At 36.3% G+C, this 25,531-nt stretch overlaps 1 protein-coding gene across 1 annotated transcript in view; it reads right to left on the bottom strand.

Annotated features, from left to right (window-relative positions):
- The window catches only part of LOC126818747 (kin of IRRE-like protein 2), a 74,753-nt gene extending 50,203 nt beyond the window's left edge, over nt 1-24,550 (bottom strand). The window contains exons 1-2 of the mRNA XM_050546298.2: nt 24,408-24,550; nt 9,019-10,472 (exon numbers count right to left, since the gene is read on the bottom strand). Of these exons, the coding sequence (XP_050402255.1) occupies nt 9,019-9,136 (118 nt within the window). The 5' untranslated portion in view covers nt 9,137-10,472; nt 24,408-24,550. The remainder of the gene's footprint in view (nt 1-9,018; nt 10,473-24,407) is intronic.
- Between the last annotated feature and the right edge of the window lie 981 nt (nt 24,551-25,531).

Genomic DNA, 25,531 nt, shown 5'->3' with positions numbered 1-25,531 from the left:
TAACATGGGTAGCCAGGCTGGGAAATCCCAAGGAACCTACTCAGCCAACACGACGATCTAACCAGGAACCTCCTACATAGTGAGTCAACGTCTTACTGAACCACACCTAGTTGTAACCTAGATGTGAACACCCCAACCATATCATTAAAGGGCTAATCCCGATAATTTTTTGAAGAATAAAACTGTTTAATTTTGTTTTAAAATCCCTAAAAGTTCTCTTCCTAAGGGCCGAGCAACTAACTCAATATTTGTGATATGTTTTCAAATAACTGAAACCCGTCAGTCTTCATCTGTTAATGGAGACCAGTGTCCCAAGCTGTATTATGCGGTGTCTAGATAAAACCAGACATTTTTTGTATAAAAATAATGTGTAGGTGACATTTGCCTTTCGTTATCAAGTACAGCATTTGGTTCATTCACTGTATAGACCTCTAAAGGAACGGGAGTCGATTATCAGGTCTCCCAGCGAAATAATTGACCCGAAATCTTAAAAGGGTTACGTGTCCAGATAAGCAGTTTTGGCGGTCACGTCCAAACGACTCAAAATTTTGAGCTGAAAATTTGAGATAAGGTCAATACACCATTCCTCTATATTTTGGCACTCAAATTTCATACATACCCAGACTTTTATTTTTGAGACTCTGTTCAAGTAAGGAATAGTCCCAAACGATTGCATACACATGTATTCTAAGAACTGTTGTGGGAATAGATTACTATGATAACCTCGAGAAAAAAATATATATGTTCAGAATAAGCATTCCAGTTATAAAACTAATTCAATTTACAACTTTTATCTATGCTGTTTTATTATAATTTCACAAGCCAAAAGGTCTCTGATTTGTTTTATTCCCAGGACACCATAATAAACAGCCCGATTATAACACAACACAGTATTATAAGTAATAACGATTGGTGGACTATTCCTGTATTTTATTCCAGGAACCTTTCTCGTTATCTGTTCGTGTTTAGATAAAATAATCCGTATTTGCAATTAAGATAATTATTTCTAAATGTCCTGCTAATCGAGTTATGAGAACATCTGCTCAAACCGTGTAAACAAATTCTGTCAATAATGTCTTCACTGAAAAAAAAAGTAACACAGTTTGTTGCGGAGTAATTTTAGGAAAATTGATTTGAATCTATGTCGCATATCAACATAGCTAGATTATTTTCAGACAGCAATAGGATATGGGGAGTTACGGTGGCTAAGTGGGTAAAACGCTGGCTCGCTTGCCTGAAGGTCGCGTGTTCGATCCCTGCATTGGCAGAGAAAGTTCATCGGGATTTTCCGACGCGGTTTCCCCTTGTCAGTGATGCAGGACGGAGGGCCTGACAAGAGCAGATGTCTAGTCGTTCGGATGAGACGAAAACCCGAGGTTCCATGTACGTAAAGATCCCTTGGCAGTTGTAATTCGGTATAAGAGTAGGCCATAGTGCCACGGCCCGGGCAAAATGTCCCTCATAACACACTGTATGGCGTATGTCCGTCTTCATTAGCCCAGTATAGGAGCAGAACAGTAGGATGTTAAACCACATTTCATTTCATTTCAATGAAATATGATACTTGAGTAAATCGGTCCTGTCCGTAAGCAATATTATTTCCTCTTAAAATTAGTTCCCCATTACCTGTTGATACGACTTATTTATTGTCAATCCAGTTAAACGACTAGACTGGCCTCTCCAGTGAATTATTCTCAGTCAGATGTGGCAGCTGTAGTTGAGCGGTAATGTAACTGTACTCTCGGTTGGAAAATCCTAGTAGAGACTAGGTGTATTTTCTGGCCCGGCTTCACTGCATTATGTGTTTTATCTACATTTATATAGTGATATACTGATAGTCCGATATAAATTGATTAATCAGAGATCTCCTTCCTTGAGTATTGTAGTAGAGCTGATTATGACTATATAATTCAAAAGAAATATCTGATTTATCCCATAAAAAAGACTTTAACCCGAGGTCCATCCTGGCACACACAATTGCATTTCAATAACCAAAAAGCATACTAGGCCAAGTTGTCCTCCCTACCGTATGATAGACTCAAGATGACTCGGATATATCTTGAAAATACCTTAAACGCCATTCTTTTCCGATCTCAGTCAAGAGTTTGGAACATCAATCGCAATTGTTTTACTATTGCATATTTCCCATCTAAACACGGTATATAGGAATAACCTTATTTCAGAACTAGGAGTACTTATAACTATTTTGCGTGTACATTTGTGTTGTGGTGTGATATCAAATCCAGTGAATATAAACTCGTAGACTAATTGTTGACGAATATATCAGTTACATATATCAGGTATGTTAACGTATGTTCTGTAAACTCCAATATAATCAAGGAATATTGCTTCGCTGAATACATGGTGTTGTCAGCATTGAAATTATTGTTCCTTAAGCACAGAATGCAATTAAAAATTCATTTACCCGTAGCCCATGATACAAGTTAACTAACAGATAAGTAACATGTATATGCCATCAAACCGGTATAAAATATCTAATTTGAATCTACGTAAATGCCACAATTGCATGTTTTAGCGGTATTGTTGCGCTACGAAGGCAATTTTCCCGACTTTTCCTGTTATGAGAGTGTATTTTAGTTGATGATAACAAGTCCCAATGAACAGATGGAAACACACATGGATAAGATGAAATGTTTTCTTTGCATGTTGAGCATGTGATGATGCACTTAATACCACATGGCGTGATATGTTTTAACATACATAAAATACATCTACGTTATTTTGTTAAGATGTATAATAAGTCGTGTTTTATAATATTGGCGAATTAAATTACTTCCTTCAATGACAATATTCTTTTCTCAATGAATAATTTTAAACATAATGAGTGATAACCAATGATTGTTAACCTCTGTGATTAAATTGTTATCCCTTCGCCATCCTTGCCGTTACGTATACTTAAAGAACATTCTTTATCACTGATATATTAATATACAGGGTATGGTCTTGGTCTACTACTTAAACATTGGGAGCCCCATAATTATGATAACCATGATAGATATGGAATTATTTCTTTTTCTTACCTTTGGGACTTGACAGGTTCTCTTGATATAAACATTTTTTATATGGCCATTTGATCAAAACATTGTATTACGTTTATGTAGCTATGGTCAATTATTTGATACATTGTATTTCGTTTATATATACAATTATATGGCCATCTGATTGAACCTACGATTAAGACATTGTATTGCGTTTCTGTATGGTCATTTGTGTGAGGTTCTGCAGGTTGTAATACGTTTCTAATGTGTAAGACAATTTGATTGAAACATTGTATAGCGTTTCCTTATTATATACATGTATGGCCATGATTGATCTGATAGCATTGTTTGCCATTATTCACCCGGCTGTTTTCACTGATCATCTATCGTCTTATCTTACATAAAAAAAAGAACTCGCATGTGACACAAAATTTCTTATTGTTTTCCTTTCATTATCACAATCATTGATCTGATCGAGTTGTCACCTAGTCTTCGCTACTCATATTTTCATTCAATTACAAAGCTTAACAACTCTTGTAAAAGTGTTCTTCGATCACCTTTAGATCTGCAATGAATCATAAACAAAGGTATGACAAAATGCCACCATTTCTTGTGCCGCTCAATAGGTATTGCAAAGCCGGAGATACAGTTCATGAATCATAGGCGAGGATAATATGAAAGTTTATCCTCGCTAGCCAACCAAAGACATCATTGCCGGATGTATACGAGAACACAATACCGCATCGAACGTTCAATTCTTCTGAAGGCCGCCAAGATATTGTTTCAATCACCCGTCGTTCTCGGATGAATCAGAGGCGAGCGTAATGGAATATTATGCACTTTCTCCCTATAGCTTATTTATCTATGTTTAATCAGACCAATAGTTTCCCGCTGAGAGATAAAGTATTGTACATCACGCTATAAATCAATGGATATATGTGAGTATTACTCAACCATCAATTAACAATACCACTATGAATCATCATATAACAGGTATATCATATTCATATCATAACACATGGGAGATCAGCAATGATAGGATGCAGATAGCGGTCCAATAAAGATTTTATGTGCCCTACCAGTACGCCTATCAATGGAAACACCAAGGCCCTGCGAAAGCTTTAACTATTTTCCAGAGAAAATGACAGAACAGCACAGCACCAAGGACCAGCAAATTCTGGAAAAACCTTTTCAACAGAAAAGCAAACAGTGGTTGGGTAATGCTGAGACATTTCACTGTAACGGGCAGTTATCAAGTGACCTGTGTTTCAGTTATTGGGAATTTGGGGATATTGTAAATCACGAAGTGGCTCGGGAGCAAATGACAAAACACTAGTCAAGAAATTGTTTTAAAAGTTTAGTACATTTAAAAGAAAACAAAAGAATTATTAATACATATTGGAAATGAAATGAAATGGGGTTTAACCTCCTACTTCGAGTGGGCTAATGAAGACGGACATACGCCACAGTGTGTTATGAGTGACATTTTCCTACGGCCTACTCTTATATCGAATTCCAACGTCCAATGAAACTTTTACCTGCACGCCAATGTGTACACGGGACCTCGGGTTTTCGTCCCATCCGAACGACCAGATAACTTTTCTTGTCAGACCCTCCATCCTGCACCACTAACAAGGGGAAAACCCCGCCGGAAAATCCTGATGAACTTTCTCGGCCAACACCTGGAGCGAACCCGTAACCTCCAGACTAGCGATCTAGCGTCTTACCCACTTAGCCACCGTGACTCCCCCAATACATATTTAGAGCCACTGTCCAATGCAGTGTCGTAATTGATTACAATAGTTATTTTAGTTCCTATGGAGAGATGTTTTAAAGAGTTCAAGAGTTAAGAAATGACAATATCAGTATTTATTTCACATTTTTGTCAAAGGACAAACAGTTCTGTGATTAATTATGTATAACTTTTATCGTAGGCAACATAAGAGAACTGCACAACAAACAGACAAACAGATGCTTCATGAACATAAACGCCATTAGGTACACATTCTTAGAAAAGGTTTACAAACTAAACAGAAGACCATACTGTTGATGAATATAGTTCACAAACACAGGCTTATCTCGTTAGTATTTATAGTAATCTTTGATTGTCAAGATTTTGCTAACTGATGCATAATGTACACTTTAGAACACCCAATACCAATCTCGTTGTATTTGACAAGTTCGCGTGGTTAAAGAGCTTCACTGTACTGTGCTTATTAATAATGCATCCTAACCTGGACTAGTTTCCATATATAGTGGGGAGTTGGAGGGTCGGGTATACTACCTATACATACAGACTACAATGATTACACAGTCGTGTCACCTGTAGAAAATATTCCGTTAATATAAAAATACTAATTCGATAAATACTTGCACTTTTCCTATATCAAAATGAAAACAAAGAATATATATTAGTTTTAGAAAAAAGGTTAACCCTCAGGTCATTTTTTACACTGATCCAGACTAACAGCTTATCCTCCAGTGTAATGATTTCATGCCGGCAGTCCATTAGTCAAGAGGTCGGAGGAGAGGAATATTTCATTGTCCAATTCAATCGCAGTTAATTGACATATAAGTGGCGTTTAGATGGTATACAGAAAGTTATAACAGATATGCTATTCAATCTTGACAGGACTCTTATAGATAGCTCTGACCGAGGCCCGCGGACACTTAACTCGGTAAATATAACAAGTGGATATGGAGATGGCATAAAAATAATCTTCGTAAATCGAGAATCAGAATCTTTATTGACAAATCACGTGTCACTGTAAGGCTTAATAAATTTGATTTGTACGTGCCCTATCTACTTATCGCTAAGACGTGTTCATAATTAGCAGCTAAATAGTAAGAATTCAACCCCACTTACTTTGATATCTTTTCATCCAAATATTTTTGAGGATTAAATTCCCTTGACGAATTCCAAGTCCCCTTCATGCGGACATACCTTTACTAGACTTTATACGGAAATATTTTTAAGGATTAAAATTCCTCGGATTTCCTTTTGATGTATACATACACAGGGTTCACTCAAGTGTTATTCAAATTATTTCAACAAGAATTCTTTCATATCTGAGTTGACGGTATCGATGTAAACAATGTGGCTTATGGGCCGAGCGTATTTCATTTAACCGAAAATTAAAGAGCACAAATAACCTTTCGCAAGACATAAATACAAAGATGGGTGCAATCAATGCATCTCTAATTTAAGAGCCCCAGGTCATTCCTTTCATTTACAACCATATAGTCGTGTGCCTATGAAATAGTATATTCAAAAAAATGTTAGTGTTAATAATTTGTATTTATGTCCATTCTTTTGGTTTGTTTTCGTGCGAAACCGATAAAACAAAAACCGATTAAAATTCTCAAATTGAAATAGTTCCACAGTTCCTTTTATTTACTTACATTTACCGAAATATGTGACATATTTGGGGAAGATGGAATTAGGCTCCACGCGATTAGGCTGAAACTATAGTTCCTGATATCCAAGTTCAAGCATTTGGTCTTAGATTTCCGGAACTACATTAGTACGCTATTATCACCACAATATATATGTATATACATCAAGGCTCATACACGTGTCACCGTATTGAGAACCCCTAATACAGTGGCAACCACTTCAACTCACAACGAGTCGCAGAGTTCCACAATTCCATGAAATATAATGTCGCAGGCGTCGGTTCTGAAAATTCAGCCATGCGTTCTTATTGCAACGAGTGTCTACATAAATCATAAAGTGTGAGCAAGCCAATAAAACGAAACGATAACAGGTCAGTGTCAAGTTAAACTCCAGACAATAATGTGGATGAAGTCATGGGTGGATCCGCCCTGGGGAAATTATACCAAGATCTAATGACGATGATTATACAAATTGTATGTTTAACTTCGTTCTCAGTTCCTGTGTGAAATAAGAAATATCATTACTCCCTCTTCAATTTGTCTATTCAATAATCATCTTCGTATGCGAAAATGTGAAAAACATCCTTCACCTAAGTAATTTTATCGATGTATCAACACCAGTAACGTAATTAGGTGTTTATAATGTTGTGATATGTTAAGAAGCGTTAGACTGTATCTTTAACAAAATAACATCATCTTGAACAAAATAGCTCCCTAAAAAGTGTTGGGAAATAATACTTAACCTATTTACGAATTGAGAAATCTTCATAAAGAAGGGAAATGAATGCGTTTAACGTCTCGTCGAAACAATTCATTTTAGACTAACATACGATTATTGTATTCCTATGACCATGTGTGCAATGCGACGTCTGTTAAATTTGCCAGGTCAATGGTGTTTCTGTATTCTCTTTGTCGAATTCCAACTGTAAGGGATTATTGTATGTGCACGCCGACTTTAATATGGGGTTCGCAGTTTCCTACCCGGAAAAGTGAAACTTGGGCTTAAAGGAGCTAAATCGCTAATATTTGGGACCTAGAAATTGACACAAATGAGTCACGACGCATATAATAATGTAATATGAATGTTATTTAATATGAATGTATATAAACTGATTGACATTCAATCGTCCGGCGAAATACGCCAGAATTCTCAATTGAATGGCAATCTGTAGCGTCTGGTTATTCCAGTCTACACCGATATTTTTTTTAATGCGCATGCTCTCCAGACAAGATTGTGGCGTCACCTTTGACATGACTCGTGAAATATATCAAGCCTCGTTCTTCGAGTCTCCTGTTACAAATGACGCTGAAACGCGTTATGGTGCACGTTCGTGTTAAATACTAGATATCAGAAACCCATCATTCCCCGGTAAGATCACAGCATGAATGTTGATTTAAACTAACAAATAATTTGTGTTTTCAATGCCCAAGATTTAGGATGATATTGAGTTAAGAGACTTAGCTACTTTAAAAAGAAAAAGTGGTCAATGCAATCAAAGTCACAGAGACAGGGATAGAAAAAAAAATACCCGAGACATTCATACAAACAGTAGTTAGCTAAAAGATGTTGTTTTCGCTGGACGGCACAATTACAGACCATGTCCGAAGGCAAATATCTACCTCAGCTATCCTTTAGAGTTTGCATATACATGGCTATAAGTTAAGGGGGCTAGTTCGTTTAGTTCTATACCAAAATACTAGATGAATCCCATCCCAGGATAAGTGTAGAGTTTTACACATATTTCTTCATCGGCTATGGGTTTATTGCTTCTGACTTTATTTTACCATAATATTATAAGTGCAAGAAAATATTTGGTGCATGCCAGATTTTTATATTACGCACGCTACAGTGAATGTAAATATAGTTGAAAATAAATAAATGAATAGTCTATAAATAGGTAGCACATGAAAAAATATGATTGATCTATGTTATGCTGTCAGATAAATGTTAAAGACAGATATATAAAAATATTTTTTTCTGTATGTTTTACCTTATTTCTCAATTTAAATGTTGAAACGAAAATGAATGTTAATATATATTGTAGACATTTTAAATGGAATAATGTAAGATTTTAATTGATGTGTAGTTTTGGAAATGACATAGTTTGACATTTAATTAAGTTGATCCTATTTTGAGAAAAGGCTGCTTCTATATATATACACTTTAAAACACATGTTGCATTAACATAGAGATGGTGTGAGCGCAACATCTCTTTAAAAATGTTTTCGTTACAACGCCGTTGGAGGATCGGAAGACAAAATAACCCAAATAATTCAAAAGAAAGCGGAGCTGCAGAGAATTCGATTAAGTGAATTTACCAGTTGCTGTGATTTTAAACTAGGAACTCTTGAAATCGTACGGGTAAAATGTTATGTTAAACCCAGCGATTGGAAAACCATCAAACGGATCGTAATTGTTAAAATATGTTTACACGTAGAAACAATTATCCGCCGTGTTTATCGAGGTTACTGGGCTATGTTTAGCTACTCTCAGCATGACAATACTGGAAAGACATTTATTATTCTGGCAAACTCGTGTATAAGACAAACAAATAACCAATGTAGGATAATAATGCATGATTAATGAGACTAATTAGGGGTGGTAATTATGTAATGGTCTTACCTGCGACTGCCAGCCAAAGACTTGTCAGGTACATACATGTTAATCCCAGTAAATCCATCTTAACTATTCGTATACAACTTGTTTGTTGAGCTTTGGCAGTGTGTTCTGATTCTATCATCCGGTATTAATTGTAGTCAATATTTCAACATATCATCATGCCACATTTGGCTATAATGTAAATTTATTTCTCCTTTGAATGTCAATCCACAAATTCAGACAATTCTGTCAGTTACCAGTTCCATCCACAATATATAAGATTCAAAAGCACAGCTTTGGGTCTTGCACAATAAAATAAGTATTCAAATAATCTCGGAAACTTGGGTCTTTCTTGAACACTTTTAGTTTAGCAAATGGTCATTATGCTCTGGACAAACAATAAGCTGGACGTTCGTGATTTTATCGTTTCATTATCGAATATATCTGATAAGTACACGGCTACGATCACAATTCCATAATTTTTCAGCTTCAACAAAATTTTCTACAGTTAACAGATAGTTAATCAATAAAATTTCATATATCAATAGAAATTCAATTTAAAAAAAAGGCTAGTTGGCGAAATAATCGAACTTCAAGTATCCCAAGTCTCGACTGTATGTTCTCTGAGGTCAATATACCGATTATTATACGATAATACTCCATGCTTTATCATGGCTGTACACTATTGTTCATTGTGTATGTTTACTTGTATTCGATGTTTCTACAAAACTCGTATAAGTCACGCATTCACCTAATAAAAGATCATTAAATACAATTCTGACCTCGTCGAGAAGAGAATATGTGCACAAATTATCCCAGCAAGCAATTAACTATTTTCTGATGTTTCTGGAAAAGAGCGCCTTTAGAATAAAACAGAGCTCAGCCTGCTGCAAACCAATTAGGTAATCCGAGGTGATCTAAGATATTCCCACGAATTGCACGTTGGTGTGAATTTTGATTTTCAATCATCGACACCAAATTCTAAATAACAAGGATCAAATTCCAGCGCACTGTTTAAAAATGTAATAGCGACATTTTACCACTTCCGTTCTGGTAAGACATTAAAGAGTTTAATTTTAATGATTTGGAAGATCTCCAACAACGGTGACAGATTTTACGATCACACTTAGTCAGTTTTGGCTATTTAAAGACAGGTTTTAGCTGATAGCCCTATGTAATTAAAGTATTATTACTAGCTGTAGAGCCTGACTGTCACATGCACTACATGTTAACACACAAAGAGTTTTACACTGCAAGTCAGCCACACTATTGACGTGATGTGGGGAGCTTTACGCTGCTTTTGTCCACGTGGTTTATGTCTCGGCTGGGGACCGGTAATCCTACACAGATTAACACCTTGTCACGCCCACTTTTTACTTTCCCTAGACTAAATCCATTATTTACGCCATGCGTTTTTTCAAAGGTAAACACCATAGATCTGTGTAAACGTCTTTATCACCAATGTCGACCGGAGTTCACTGAAACATAAAATACAGCAATTACAGTTATTGTATAAATAATGTAAAGAACGAATAAATTATATATTCAACAAATTATATTCTTGTTTACAGCGAATTCCAAAAACTCATATAAAAACACGTGTATTAATGGAACGCACAGGCGGTGCTTTGCTTCTTTTGTAAAAAAATACAGAACACGTGTCTTACAAATCAACGCCATTAGTACACAGCCGGCTAGCGTAAAAATGTTTCTAAGTTTTAAATCCTTAGGCATCTCAGGAAATGAAAAAACAACCGTTGATGATAATTAACTTTGAAAATTTGATTTCGAGACCCATTACGATAAAACTGTGGCAATGATAGCAAGTTAATTCCGCCGTGTATGCCAGCTATTTGATTAGTTTAGATCTGTTGGCAGTATCCGCGATAATAGCGAATGCTGGGTGTCGTGGTGCTTTTTGAATTTTGCATTTAAAGCCGGTAGAATAGATAGCGACAGTTAGAAATTATCGCATTATGACAACTAAATATATATTATGTTATGTCCACTACTTTGTTTAAACGCTGATCCAAGAAGTCATAATTAATGTACACGATGACTTGATCAAGTCCGTTTGTGGTTGATGAATTTTCTTCTAAATCATTAATACAAGCCATAATGGATCAAGAGTGTGCTCATAATAGGTTTCTCATTGGCCAATAAAATGTTGCGTAACAAAGAAGCCGGGATTAACCCGAGTTATATAATGGAGGTAGATGCTGAAACTAGAATTGTCTACGATATCACCATGAAACTAGAAAACGTAACCGCGGATAAAATTATATTCGATTAAAACTCAACCCAAGATAATAGAGCGACACTTTGAAATGTCCTTGACACGGCAGTGGGATTAACCATGGAACACTGCCTAGGGAGTAGTTGATTTATGAGGACAATCCTATTATAATTTCATCTGCAAGGCTCCCATTTGCGTGCTGAATTATTCTAGGAAACTCGATGGTTATCAAACTGATCGGCCACTCTGGGTATCTGCCAAGGAATAAAACGCTAGACAACAAAAACAGTCTACTAACACGACTCAGAGGCAGTAGCAAAAACGACGGTATCCCCAAACAACCAATTAAAAACTTGATTTCTCCCGACTGAAAAGTTTGTGTATGTGTAAGGAAAACAAAAGACACTTATAAAAGACGATAAACCATAATCTCGCCTCCGCAAGGCACACCAATATAAAGAGTCACTAAGCTTCGAATCACTTTAATCTATGTGTAAACAAATTTTAAAACAGAAAACTCTAGCGTTTTTTCTTTACACCACATGAATCCCACAGAGACAAATATTTCCTTTTCAGATCGACAAGATAGGAAGAAATTTAACGCGAGGAAACGCAAATAGAAATTGTTCTATCTGGACTGATTGAAACCAGCATGTCCAATCAGTAAGTTTAATATGAAGTTTCAAAAGTATTAACTTCCCGTTTTCCGACATCAATCTGAAGCGGAAATGTAAACATCACTCAACTGTCACTCAAATATTTTCCCAGGGAGCCACGGTGGCTTGACGAGTTTGGCTTACTGATCAGGAAGCACCGTGTTCAATACCTACGTAAGTCTAGCTCTTTCCACGGGATTTGCCAGTAGTGCAAGGTGGTCGGACGAAAACCCGACGTATCGTGAATGCGATCATTGACAGAACGTCCAAGATCCATCGACAGTTGTAAATTGAAATAAGAGAAAGCCGTAGCGCCACTGTCCTTATGGCAAAATCCCACCATAGCTGAGTGGTATTTTTTCTATCCCTTCTTGACTATCGGGTATGATGTTATGTCCCATTTCCTTTCATTTCTGTCAGAACAAGTAATCTATTGCAGACTCTTAATATTACAAATCTGAAATGTCAGCATAGCACTTGTTCAAACTAAAGTCCTTTACAGGCTTCATAAAGACAGGCACGTTGCTGACAGTTAGGCTACAACATGTCCATATACATCTTCAATAGAAGGCTTGAAAAGTTTATGATAATAATAATAATATGTACATGCTTAGAGTAAATATAACACAAACTACACGTTATGCATTTGACAGTAGTATAATCGCGTTTACGAAAATTGACTCAAGACCATAAAAAAATAAATCCATTTAACTTATTTTATCCTTCAATGACCGTAATTAGGCTTAGAGTGGCACAAAGCTTAAACAGGCATTATACAAGACATAAATCTGCCTATTGCGGGTCTTTCGTTAGGCCTTAAATATTATCACAATTATTAGTTAGACATTAATCAACTTACCAAGACCATAATCAACACTCGATGCCATCGGTTGCCTGTGATGTTTAGTGGATTTGAATACGTTTTGTTGTGAATGAAATAATCGTAAAAATGGATAATCGAGACTTTGTTTATTATCGTATCAACAGTAGTAATGGCCGTCGAGGCTAGCCTAGAATTGAATCGCTAATGTTCAGAGTGAACGTCAGAGTGAAGTAGTAATGGCCGTCGAGGCTAGCCTAGAATTGAATCGCTTATGTTCAGAGTGAACGTCAGAGTGAAGCAATTTGACTGAAATGTTTACCATATTCTCTTTTCATTGTCTATAGCGAAAACTGTCCGCTCTTTATCGAATCTTAACTAATACCCCTTTCAGCTTTCGATTCATTCGCTCCTCTTTAAGATTTCATGAGAACAGAGTCAATGAACACATCTTAGGTTGTACTGGTATTAACACATTTATCTACGAATAATTGTTTGCATCAAATCATATCAGCCAGTCTATTCAAATTGTATGGATATAATTATGGTTTGAGGTCAACATAAGAATATGTTTGTGGAAACAAACCCTATTAAGATCTAAATATTTTGCCAACCCAAACAACGGATGTCCCTTAGTATGAGACTTATTTAGCAAATATAGGATTTATTTAAATAAATAATAATTTTACAAGATGTTGACAATTATCAAACACAATACATCAAACAGAAAAATCACTTAACATATAATCTGGGGAATTGGATGGCCGCATTCTTCTGATTGATGGGTTTCAATAGATAACTTAAAGTGTCACTCGATGAGGGTCGACCCGATGTGATTTATATTGATATTTTGACCCGATTTAAAAATATCAGTTCGTATAAAAAAATCTTTTATCTTGGTATCGTATTAATGTATCTCTGTACGCATATCTCTTTTCGCTTTTACAATTTTGTTGTGGAGTCTTCCTTTACATATGAATTTGTTTTTTTAAAAAAAAACCATCAAATGTGGCTAGGACTATCACGAATATTTGTTCATGTCTGTTCATGCATGGAGCCGCGTTTTACTCATTAAGTAAGCCGCTGGTTTACTAACCACGTGGTTACGTATTCGTAACCGGGGATAACGGAAAGAAGGGTCTAACGAGGAACAGCGTTGGGACGAAAGACTTGAGGTCAAGTGTACACGTTGGCATGCACGTAAAAAAAGCCTTGAAAATTGAACTTCCAAATAGGAATAGACCGTAGCGTTGTTGTCTGGGCGAAATTTCACCCATAGTACACTACATGACGTATGCCCGTCGGTGCTGAAAAAATGGGACGCTAAACATCGTTTCTTTTCATGTATACGGTCTTGTGTTAATTAAGCCGCCTCAGTTTGTTTTGCAATGCATTATCTTATGTAGCTTAATGCATCAAACGACTGTATCTTTGGCGACTAAGGAACGATACAAAAGTGGTTAATTCACGTCGTGGTATCGCAATACATAACTGGCTCAAGCGGTTGTTCAAAGACTCAATATTTATCCTTCGTGACTGTGGTGATTTGTAGATATTTCTATACCGTTCTTTATAACCATTTATCATCGATGGAGGAAATCGAATAATATGATGGTAATCAATAGAACAGGCGTTTAAATAATTCGAGATAATTGAGTTACAACAAAGGATATAGCTTCGTTTCCTTTATTTCCATTGTAAAACCAATTATCTCCCCCTTTATGTCGTGTCTAATTATATCAAATCAATGGGTCTTTCTTTTAAACTAGAAATTTACTACGCTACATTGTTAAAAAGCTAGACTGTGTGAGGATAAAAAAGATTTTCTTACTCATTTGAGAATAGAAATTATAAGAGGTACACGAAAAGTGGGATAACAATAAATATTAAATGACGAGGGGAAGTAAAAAAAATGGGAAATTGAAAGGAATGGAAATTAAATATATGCCCAAACACAAACATGTTACGTCGGCGTAACATATAGACTGTCAGGCAAACATACTTCCACGAACAACTGCACACAATTCACAATTTTCATATTCTTTATAAAACAGAGCAATAATGTTGTCAGTTCGAATTTTAGTAATCTGTGCGCCCTATTTCTTGGACACAAATTATCGTTTTAACAAAAAAAACAAAAAATGAAAATACGTGGTTGCTCTTCGCAAAAGCCTTTAACGAAATTTATTTCGGTTGTTGAAATTTAAAATAAACACATGCCAGATCGAAGCTATTTATCACGAAATAAAAACCAAATTGGTTTGGCCGTATTGGCTATCAACAATTGATTAAAGTTTAGATATCATACAGATCCAATCCGAAATATAATCAAGTAACATAACTGTGGGAGATATTATCGGTAACTGTTGAAAAACGAAAAGCCGGTTTGTTTTACTATATTTCATAAAAATCCAATGATAATTGTAGTTTAAATAAAGGTTCGTGATCAAGTGTCATAACACTAGAAGTCATCAACATAAATCGTCCAATAAATGTATAGGGATCTTTCATTTTACGAATCATAAAGATTCAAATCAAAGGGCATACATGTAATTGTGGCAATTATCGTCATAAAGTCCCTCAATCAATAGGGATCTAATATTCACCGAGTAATTGTATAACCTTCGGAAATGTCATAAAGATTTAATTATAAATTTTGCTCCTGTAGTGTTAACAAGATTTCGTTTTCAAGGGGCATAAATCTCAAGACCATTGTTGAAAATCGATAACAGTCTTCCTTTCATCAAGTTGAACAGCCTACCAAAAATTCGACGCGATAATTCAATTTCATAATTTCGTAGGTAGTATGGGAGTTAACTTTTGCGATTTACGATTAAACATTTTGCATTTGCTCATTCCACCAAGTGTTAAAATATTTCATGTAGAATTCTACCCTATTTAATGTTCTCAAACTCCCAACGTCATAATGTGACCAGAAAGATAAGTCCGCAAACGCGTTCGAAATTTACGATCCGAAATTTTAAAATTCAACAGGGCCCTTCCATATACACCAATGAACAATGAAGAGGTCTGTCCTATATCGTGTTAACAGGTCCGTTAGTAAACAAGTAGACTGATCCGTAAATTGCGATCTGAAAATCAAATCTGACAAAAACTGTGGAGTGTTAACAAGAAATTGTCGTGACAGCGTGACAATATACGACTATATTATTATATGGACGTATACAGAAAAGCTGTCAATAACAACAGCCAACAACACATTCTTTATGGGTCTACACGTGGCGGAACTTTTACACTGTCGTTAGAATTAAATATCATTTCAACTATCGACGTAGATGTAGGGGTAGTATGTTATTAGACCACCTCAATGCGAATAAAACCTCGAGGCAGAGGAGTCTTGCCAAATTGGGCTAACCCACCAAACCATTCGACTATTACAACCTAAAGTATATTGGGTTACAATACCATAAACGATGGTTTAATCATAGTAATTATTTCCCAGGCACGTTGCGCCCATTCAAATTGTTGACCCGAGGTTCTCCGCTATTCTGTAACTTTGGTTGGAACTATTCCAAGATTAATCCTCACCAAATTGCTACATAGTATAGGGACGGTCGTACATATGACGTTTACAACCCTATTTTTGTTCTTTCTTAAATAACATATCAACGACCAACTAACAGGATACAATCGGTTGTCTGCTTACGCCCGCGGACCAAGCCCAAGCCCACTTTCTAATGCAATTTCATTCATTCAATTCAAATAAAATTTGGCCTTGCCGGGATTTAATTCCATGAACAAATTTAGATTATTTTTGGCAGTTGAAGAATTTTAATTTGTAAAAGAATGTTGCTTTACGTAAATAATTTGTGGAGATTTTTCTTGAAATTGATTCAAATTGTATATTTAGTTACTTAATATGGATCTTTAAAGGGCTGAAAGATAAACGACCCGGGGGTAAGAAGGCTATACAAAGAATTTAATTACAAAACAGGAAACGATACTATAATTGATTTTTCTGCTCGTCTTGTTTGTACAATAAGCATCATTTCTTGCCGTGTTTGTTTCTTTGAGCAAAAGAAAATATTTTGTTTACGTCTTTGAGATATAAATATTGGATTTTGAAACAAAATATTGTTGCTTCCCCCCAAATAAATAAAATAAGTTTTTAAAAGAGAGGTTTTCCATAAATGGATTAAATGCAAATCTTCGATCGGGTAGAGGCATGTCTTAATATAATGTAGATGTACACTAGGCATAAACTGAAAGGCGAATCCAATGGCTAAGGAAGCACTCGGGCAGTGGCTCGCTAATCAAGAGGTATTGGGTTCCCTCCCGGTGTTGGCCGGGAATATTCCTCGAGAATTCCGTCGCAGTTTCCCGGTGTAACTGGTACAGGACGGAGGGCTTGGCAAGGGCAGTGTCTAGCCATTCGGATGTGACGAAATCACGTGTCCCGTATACACATTGGCGTGCACGTAAAAGAACCCTTGACAGTTGGAATTCGATATAAGAGTGGGCCGTAGCGCAAGGTTCGGTACAGAAAAGTAGGACGTTAAACCCCCATTTCATTTTACCCGTCCAGACATAATTTCCCTTATAGCACACTGTATGGCGTATGTCCGTCTTCATTATCTCGGTCGATGCAGAAATGTAGGACGTTAAACCCCATTTCATTTCATCTTAAAGTATAAATGTGTGCCAAATATTTCCGTTATGTACATCAGTGAGGTTTTATTTTAAAAAATGCTCTTAAAGTATTATTTTTTTAAGATATCTAAAGGATAACATTTTTAATTTTTATCAATAAGATATCTTAACAAAATACAAAAGCACAGTTGGTTTTATCTTTGCTGAAATATCAGCACTTCCATCTACATCATCTTGAGTATTTATTGTATAAGACTACCACATCTCACGCTGTGTTATAGATTAAATTCATCTTACTCAATATACAGATTATCTCATCTTCAAGCTTTCATATCGTGTTAGTCACAACAATATCAATATTGTAGAGCTGGCATTCAGTATCGTGGAACACGCTCTCTGTGGTCCATTATACACTAACTATAGCTGTGTAAATTTATGCAATCCAGACCAATAACGCTATCGTTAGATATTGAATATTGTTGAAAGCATTGTAAGCTGTAAAATGTTTTCATATTTACCGGCAGACTTCTAAGTCTGTAATCACGTAAAACAAGGCAAGATTTCTGAATTTGTTGGTCTATTTTTAGTCCATCTCGATGCTGAGTGAATCTGTTGGGGGACTTTGGTTTCGAGGATATTTCATACCCTATAGCTTCGTTTTTTGGAATTCAAGCCCACGCCACCGATTTATTTGACTAAGTAATGGCAGGTGTAGTGTACAAAGCAGGTTATTTTTTCTCTTTCTAGAACATCCGATGCTACCCTCTCGTATATGTTCACTACATTTCATGTGTACCTTTTAGTTAGCATCTGAGAAATACACAGATAACCGTATTATACAGAATTGACAATAACAAATTACCCTTTGTGTTGCACAGACTTTAAATATGATCCTGAATTTAAATATTGCATTATCATTTTTAAAATGGGGGTCACGGTGGGTAAGTGGGTAAGACGCTGGCTCGCTAGCCTGGAGGTCGAGTGTTCGATCCCTGCACTGGCCGAGAAAGTTCATCCAGATTTTCCGGATGGGACGTAAAAACCTAGGTTCCGTGTACACATTGGCGTGCACGTAAAATATCCCTTGACAGTTGGAATTCGACATGAGTAGGCCGTAGTGCCGCTATCCGGGTAAAATTTCCCTCATAGCACACTGTATGGCGTATGCCTGTCTTCATTAGCCCAGTTCGGAGCAAAAGAGTAGGACGTTAAACCCAATTTCATTTCCTTTTTTTAAAATGCTGTGTCGTCTTTCCTTTACATGTATAATATTTTAGGATCTACTAAACTCTCCAAGCTAGTTTTGTTATTAAGTTTTCTTTTTGTGAATGGTGATTTGTAGCTTTATGTAATAGTGCGCGCCAAAATTACAATAACGTATTCCATACAGCGCGATCAGACTACAGCGATTGTATCTTGAATTACGACAAAGAACAATTCATTTAAGCTTTCCCAGAGATTGTGTTACGTTTCGTTATTCGGAAAGGGGAAATTACAATAAAACTTTAATAAAACAAGTCAAAGAAAGACGGAAGATGAAAGAGTGAATAATACAATAATACATTTATACTCATTAATCATATGAATGTTTTCATTTGTTTATACAAAAAAAAAATCGAGATAAATGAGATGTAGAACAGTCCCGTTGTGTTAAAGTTGAGAGCTCGAGCGGCAATTTGACCCTGTATGGTGCTATGGTGCTTATCACAGGGTACCCCCACCCCCACCCCGTTAGAGAACGACACGACACTCGACCATAATTTATGAATTAATGATATCGAATGTGTAGGACTTCTTTTAGGCGTAACAATTATACTTTGTCACACTTAGAATGTCAGCACTCTGCTGTGTATTATATTATGGATGCAGGCGTTAACTACTACTGCTGCTACTACAATTACTTGCCTGCTTTTTCACAACTGTGGAAGTAGACGATAAACCATACGCTACTACTTACTACACCGATTTAGAACAACGTCGTACAGTTTCATGAACTTATCATTATCAAACCTAACTACCGACAGTATTGTGTATATGTAATGCAAATGAATTGGGGTTTAATGTCCTACTCCGACCGGGCGAATGAAGACGGGCTTGAGCAGTCCAGTGTGCGACGAGGAAAATTTTGCCCGGGCTGCGGCACCACAGCCTACGCTTATATCGAATTCTAACTGCCAAGGGATCTTTTACGTGCACTCTAATGTGAACACGGGACCTCGGTTTTTCTTCTCATCCGAACAACATATAAACGCTGTCCCTTGTCAAGCCCTTCGTCCTGCACCAGTGACAAGGGGGAACCACGACGGAAAATCCCGATGAATATTCTCTGTCAACGGAGGGGACGAACACGGGGCCAACATGTTAGCGAGCCAACGTCCCACCCAATGCGCCACCGTGGCTCCCGTATTGTGAATATGTAGTATAGTTTATTCTTTGTCTCATGATGATTGTGGCTATCTTTATAACGGATCACTGACCAGTTCATTATAAATTTCTCTCTATAAATTTCTCTCTTGACAGCTATTCAAATGTGGGACATGTTTTCAAAGGGCTTCTCTCTTCCATATTTTCTATATTACTTTGAACGTAATTTGTCAGATCGGTATAGGATTAATATAATGCCCTGTAATCTGTGCAAATCTTTGTAAGAAAAGGTTATGGGGAGTAGCTAGCATTTGGATGTCTCAATACGCTTCATCCCTTCACATGGATCTAATCTTATGCAATGTCGCGTGCCTGTAAGTTGTCTCATTGACTCAGGAATGTTACTTATCGCCTGAATATATCGGTACACACACGATCATATGGTTAACAACACAACGTATCGATATGTCGCTGTGGGCACACAAGCTTTGTAAATAACACTGCAGCAGCTATAATAAAATTAATAAAATTGTATTGAACAGAGCATGCGTCCACAGTTTGTAAGCATATTAAATAATATACCCCCCCCCCCTTCCCCAGTGTGAATGGGACAAAGAGGAACCTAAAGGACTTACATATAGCAGTTTGATTGTATTATATTGTGACCAGGGATATTTTATTCATGCAGAAGTAAATCAAACTTCCATGCATTCTTCTCTATTCCTACATCTATTCTAGAATACGAATATATTATGCATTCGATATTCCCATTGCAATTAAATTAGATTATTCATGTACTATGTCTAGTCTAATGTTAGAATTTGATATAGCCTTTGGTTCACATATATTGACGGTTGTAAGCCCAGATCAAAGTATAATTTATTGTGGTGATTTGTTCAGAAGCATTTATATGCTGCTTCACGACACAACCGTGTTTGGATTATAATAGTGTAATGTGACAATATGATTTCCTGGCTTCCTCTCCAGCACTTAGTAATATGAAATAAAAATGAATTTCCTGTTTGTGTTCACAAAAGTAAGAAGACTTGAACTGAAATCGGGTTAAACGTCCTACCTTTCTCCACCAAACAGGCTAATGAATACGGGTACAAGACCATACAGTTTGCCATGAGAGAAATTTGCCCAAGCGGCATCGCTAAGATTACGTCGATTTTTATTTAAAGTGCTTCTAATAGTATACAACGAACCAGGTTTTTCGTCCATTCCGTAGGACTTGACGATTTTCCGTGGTAAAAGGACACCAGGGCAAACTCTTTGACCAACGCGGGGTTCTCCTGGTTAGTGAACCAGCCCCATACTCATTGAACCACCGTAACTCCCGTTATGAATACAGTAATATAAATGGAAGGAAATTCCTACTTTTCTACACCAACCAGGATAATAAAAACAAGAAAATAATAAAAGTACCCATTGTTCCACTTGTTGTTTTATTCTTTGAATGTCAGTGTTGTTGTGTCTTATGATCTATGTCCTTTTGTGGCTTGATGAATGATGTCCTTCTGTGTCATGATTCGTGTACTTCAGGTCCCTGGTGTAATGAATTCATCGATATGATTCATAACGGCTGTTGGGGATAAAATATAGCGTGTTTGAACAAGGTGGTCAAATTATGATAACACTGCTCGGTATTCTCTATTGCCGTTTTGTTAGCAACAATAAAAATGTCGGTACTAATTACATAGCTAATATTCATAACCCCAGACCAATCTAATCAACGAATTAATCATAAAATACCGACAAAAACCGAAGGTATCGTTAAATATCGATAATACTGGTAGATTTTAATTACAACTTGACACTTTTCTTGTAGTGGTTTGTCAACTAACTCCACAATACTCGGCATTTTATCAACGGAAATTAGTTTGCAAGATGTTTGTTCAGTCGAATAGGCTCGTAAATTTATATGGAACCCCATTATTCACTCGTAATTTATAGATTGCTCCACAGACGAGAACTTCTTGTATTTTAAGACTATGAAATTAAGCAAGATTAATTTCAAATAGATTCATAAGAGAAATTATAAAGAGGAAATTACCACAATTTAAGATTTTAAGATTTATATAATACGGAACATGAGAAGTACCACGGGGTATTCTTGAAAGAGTCGCTTCTTCATTAGTCCGACATGGGCAGAACAGTATGGCGTTAAAACCCATTATAAATCAACTGAAAGCGTGAAGACTATTGTTATGCGCCTAACACAATGTTTTGCAATTGATGTAAATGCAATGAAACGAAATGGGGTTTAACGTCCTACTGTTCTGCTCCTATGCTGGGCTAATGAAGACGGGCATACGCCATACAGTGTGCTATGAGGGAAATTTTGCCCGGGCAGCGGCACTATCGCCTAATCTTATATCGAATTCCAACTGCCAAGGGATCTTTTACGTGCATTTCAATGTATACACGGGACCTCGGTTTTTCGTCTCATCCGAAGGACTAGACAGCTGTTCTTGTCAGGCCCTCCGCACTGTATCACTGACAGGGGGAACCACGCCGGAAAATCTGGATGAACTTTCTCGCCCAATGCAGGGACCGAGCACCCGACCTCCAGGCTAGCGAGCCAGCGTCTTACCCATTTAGCCACGTGATCCCCCTACAATTGATATAAGATCGGCGTACCCTGAAATCAAAATCTGATCGGAGTTTACACTGCTAGTTTTGTAAGGTAACAAATACTTTGGTCAAAATAAAATGTGGGTCACCTGGTCCAAATCAAAGAATCTAAAATAATTTTAAATAGGATTAAGTTGACCAATTACTCACGCATATTTAAAGAAACTGGCGATTTAATATTTCTTTTATGAAACAATATTGATTAACAATGGGAACAGTTTATTCAAGAAGAAAATTTCCAATTATATTTTTTATAGTGAAAATAGCAGCTGTAATTCTAACAAAAAGATCACTTGAACACTTTAGATCCGGACAACAATTCACTTCTTTAACGGGAAAAATAATCAGTCGATTAAAACAAATATCATCGTATTCTCTGAAATTGTGATAATTAGTTCAGACAAATGATAAAACAATGAACGTTTCTTGTAAAATTGAAATACAATGAAATGAGGTTTAACTTCTTATTTTTCTGCATCGACCGGGCGAATGAAAAAGAACGTGCGCCTTGCAGTGTACTATGTGGGACACTTGTCCGTCCTACTCTTATTTCGAATTCCAACTGCCAGGGGTCGTTTTACGAGCACGGGACCTTGGTTTTACGTCCCATCCAAATGACTAGATACTGACCTTGTCAGACCCTCCACCTCGCACCGCTAACAAGGGGAACCAAGCTCGAACGTCCAGGGGGGATTTTCTTCACCAACGCTGCGATGGAACCGCGGACCTCCTGCTAAGTGAGCAAGCTTCTTACCCACTGCACCACCGTCGTTCCTTCTTAAATTGAATCCAATTAAATATAATCTTCAATCAGGAATTCGTCAATATTCAAATATAACTTTTACCGAAGTTGGCGTATACATTTTTAATTGCATTGATATAGATATCTTTATGTATGTATATATTTGTTGTGAAGATCAGAATTAAAACGATGAAAGATTAATCGTTAAATTAGATTTCTTTCTAAAAGAATGAACAAGTAAAACCATCCCATCATTTATCCACATGGTTAACAAAACCGGTAGCAGTTAATTATTCATTAATTATCGTGTTTGATCATGGATGTACACGTCTTTGGTTATATCGACAGAATAAAACAGGAATACATTGTTCTTATTAACCGACTAATAAGTGAGCAAATTTGTTGATTAATTCATTTGCAAGGAAAGAGCCAAGGTTCTGCGTCCAAGGTAATTATACGATTATGACATTCGATGTTTGTATGACAAAAAGGATATAATATGCACCCTAACGTTTTCCATTCTATTTAGAAATTTTCTGAAAAAAAGCTCGCAAAAACTCATCGGTATTCCGTTGTCTTTTATTTCTTAAAAAGTCTCTGGGTATCATTTGAAAAATCCTTTGGAAACTGCAATAATGGCTAATCTTATAAGTAATGCCAATCCAAAAATGGTTCAAATCCGTTCAGTATTTGTCAACATATATACGGGATATGGTCCAAATCTTCGTTAAACTCTTTGATTGCCCTTTTTATCAAAATCAGATGAGTACAAGTCGGGATATTATCCACCGCTGAAATTTTAATTTTGTTTGCTTAATGAAATGTTTAATAATCAATTTGAGCATATATCTTAGCATGGATTAGGCAATGGAAACATTGACATTTTCCGAAAATTGCAAAGGACACATCGATAATGTTACATTAAAACTTTAGGACAAAAAACCTAGACTACGGAATACAACTTTACATAAGCACCGTGAAATGGACGTAAGTATGTGTCGTTTTACTGGAACGACATTTGGACTAATAACTAATGAGTACACGGAAACTACAATTTTAAAGTAAAGACTGACGGCAACTCAGCTAAATTTGCAATACATCATTCTAATTTGTCGATATAAGTTATAAATGCTGTTTTATGAGAACACACCTAATTTGGATTTAGCATTATCTACCTAGACCTGCTTTGCAATGTCATGATCAAGGGACGTCATAAAGATCGGGGCCACAGCGGAGGGCACAATAAACAACTGAGCTAATTTAGTTCATCTGTAGTTGTAAATCCAAAAAAAGGGTACCGCCAGTGTCGGCCATAAAACTTTCATATGATCAAGAAATTTTGCTTACCAAATATTAATACTTCCACTCTTTACTCAAGTTTTACGTTATTAATCCCTCACTAGTTCACGATTAACAGCTAAACTTGCACCTTATTCCAGTGTTTTATTCACATATAGTTCTTTACAAAGTATCTAATGTCTGAGACTGACAAATAAACATCGACTGTTGTTTGTCAGTATTCTTTTCGTACTCTCAAAATATATATATATATATATATATATAAGATTAAGTAGACGACACTTATCACTTTCTATTCCACGTGTAAAAATATTCACAATACCCTTCTTTATTGCAGACGGCAAAATTCGTCGATTCGTGAATCGTGATCAAATATCGACAAACAAATAAGACCAAATTCACCCGAGGTCTAAATCAACAGAACTAAGGTTCTAAATGCACATGTAAGATGCCTGTTAGCTATTTATCATCCGTTCTTTTAGAAACGTGGTGGAACTTTTCTCCCGCCGGCCATGTACAAGCAGACGACGTTTTCCTAACCAGCTTCCGCGTAATTTTACCACCGTTTCATTCAAGAACACGATGAATTGTAAACGTGGACGGGTCTATTTTACCATGGAGGTAGTACAGAGTCAAATGACGGCCATCTAAAAATGATTTGTGTTAAGCTTGCTATATTATTGATATGGTCATATAACCCGTTATCAAATCATCACAATTTGATTGTTTCTTTTTATTAAAGCGACAATTCTCCAAACAAAAATTATTGTCTCAAGGTAACTGTTTTCTCTATCTTTTATATGGTTTAAACCCATTATAGTATCTTAAAACATTGTCCACTATAAACAAATAGACAATAGTATGTTTTAGAGCAAAAAAGAGAAAGATACTGCAATTAAATGTTTTTATTTATTTTTTTAAATGCGCCCACCTTTTACCGTGGTCGTATCGTGTCGTCGCCCTTGTCCGTCCGGACGTCTTCATATTTTAACACACGCTAATATGAAATATCATGAATTGGATTTCTTGTAGTTCTAGGTTTAATAGAACGTCAGAAATCGTGCATTGATTAGCGGTTTTGCCATTGTTTTAATGCTGTGGTGGCCAAAGTGCGTCTGAATATTTTTGAGTAATTTTATCTCTGAATGAAATACAAAAAAAAAAAATCGAAA

Source organism: Patella vulgata, chromosome 4 (genome assembly GCF_932274485.2).
Source record: "Patella vulgata chromosome 4, xgPatVulg1.2, whole genome shotgun sequence".
Taxonomy (NCBI): domain Eukaryota; kingdom Metazoa; phylum Mollusca; class Gastropoda; family Patellidae; genus Patella; species Patella vulgata.
Note: the sequence above shows the minus strand (reverse complement) of the source record. Positions and strands in the feature narration are given on the sequence as shown.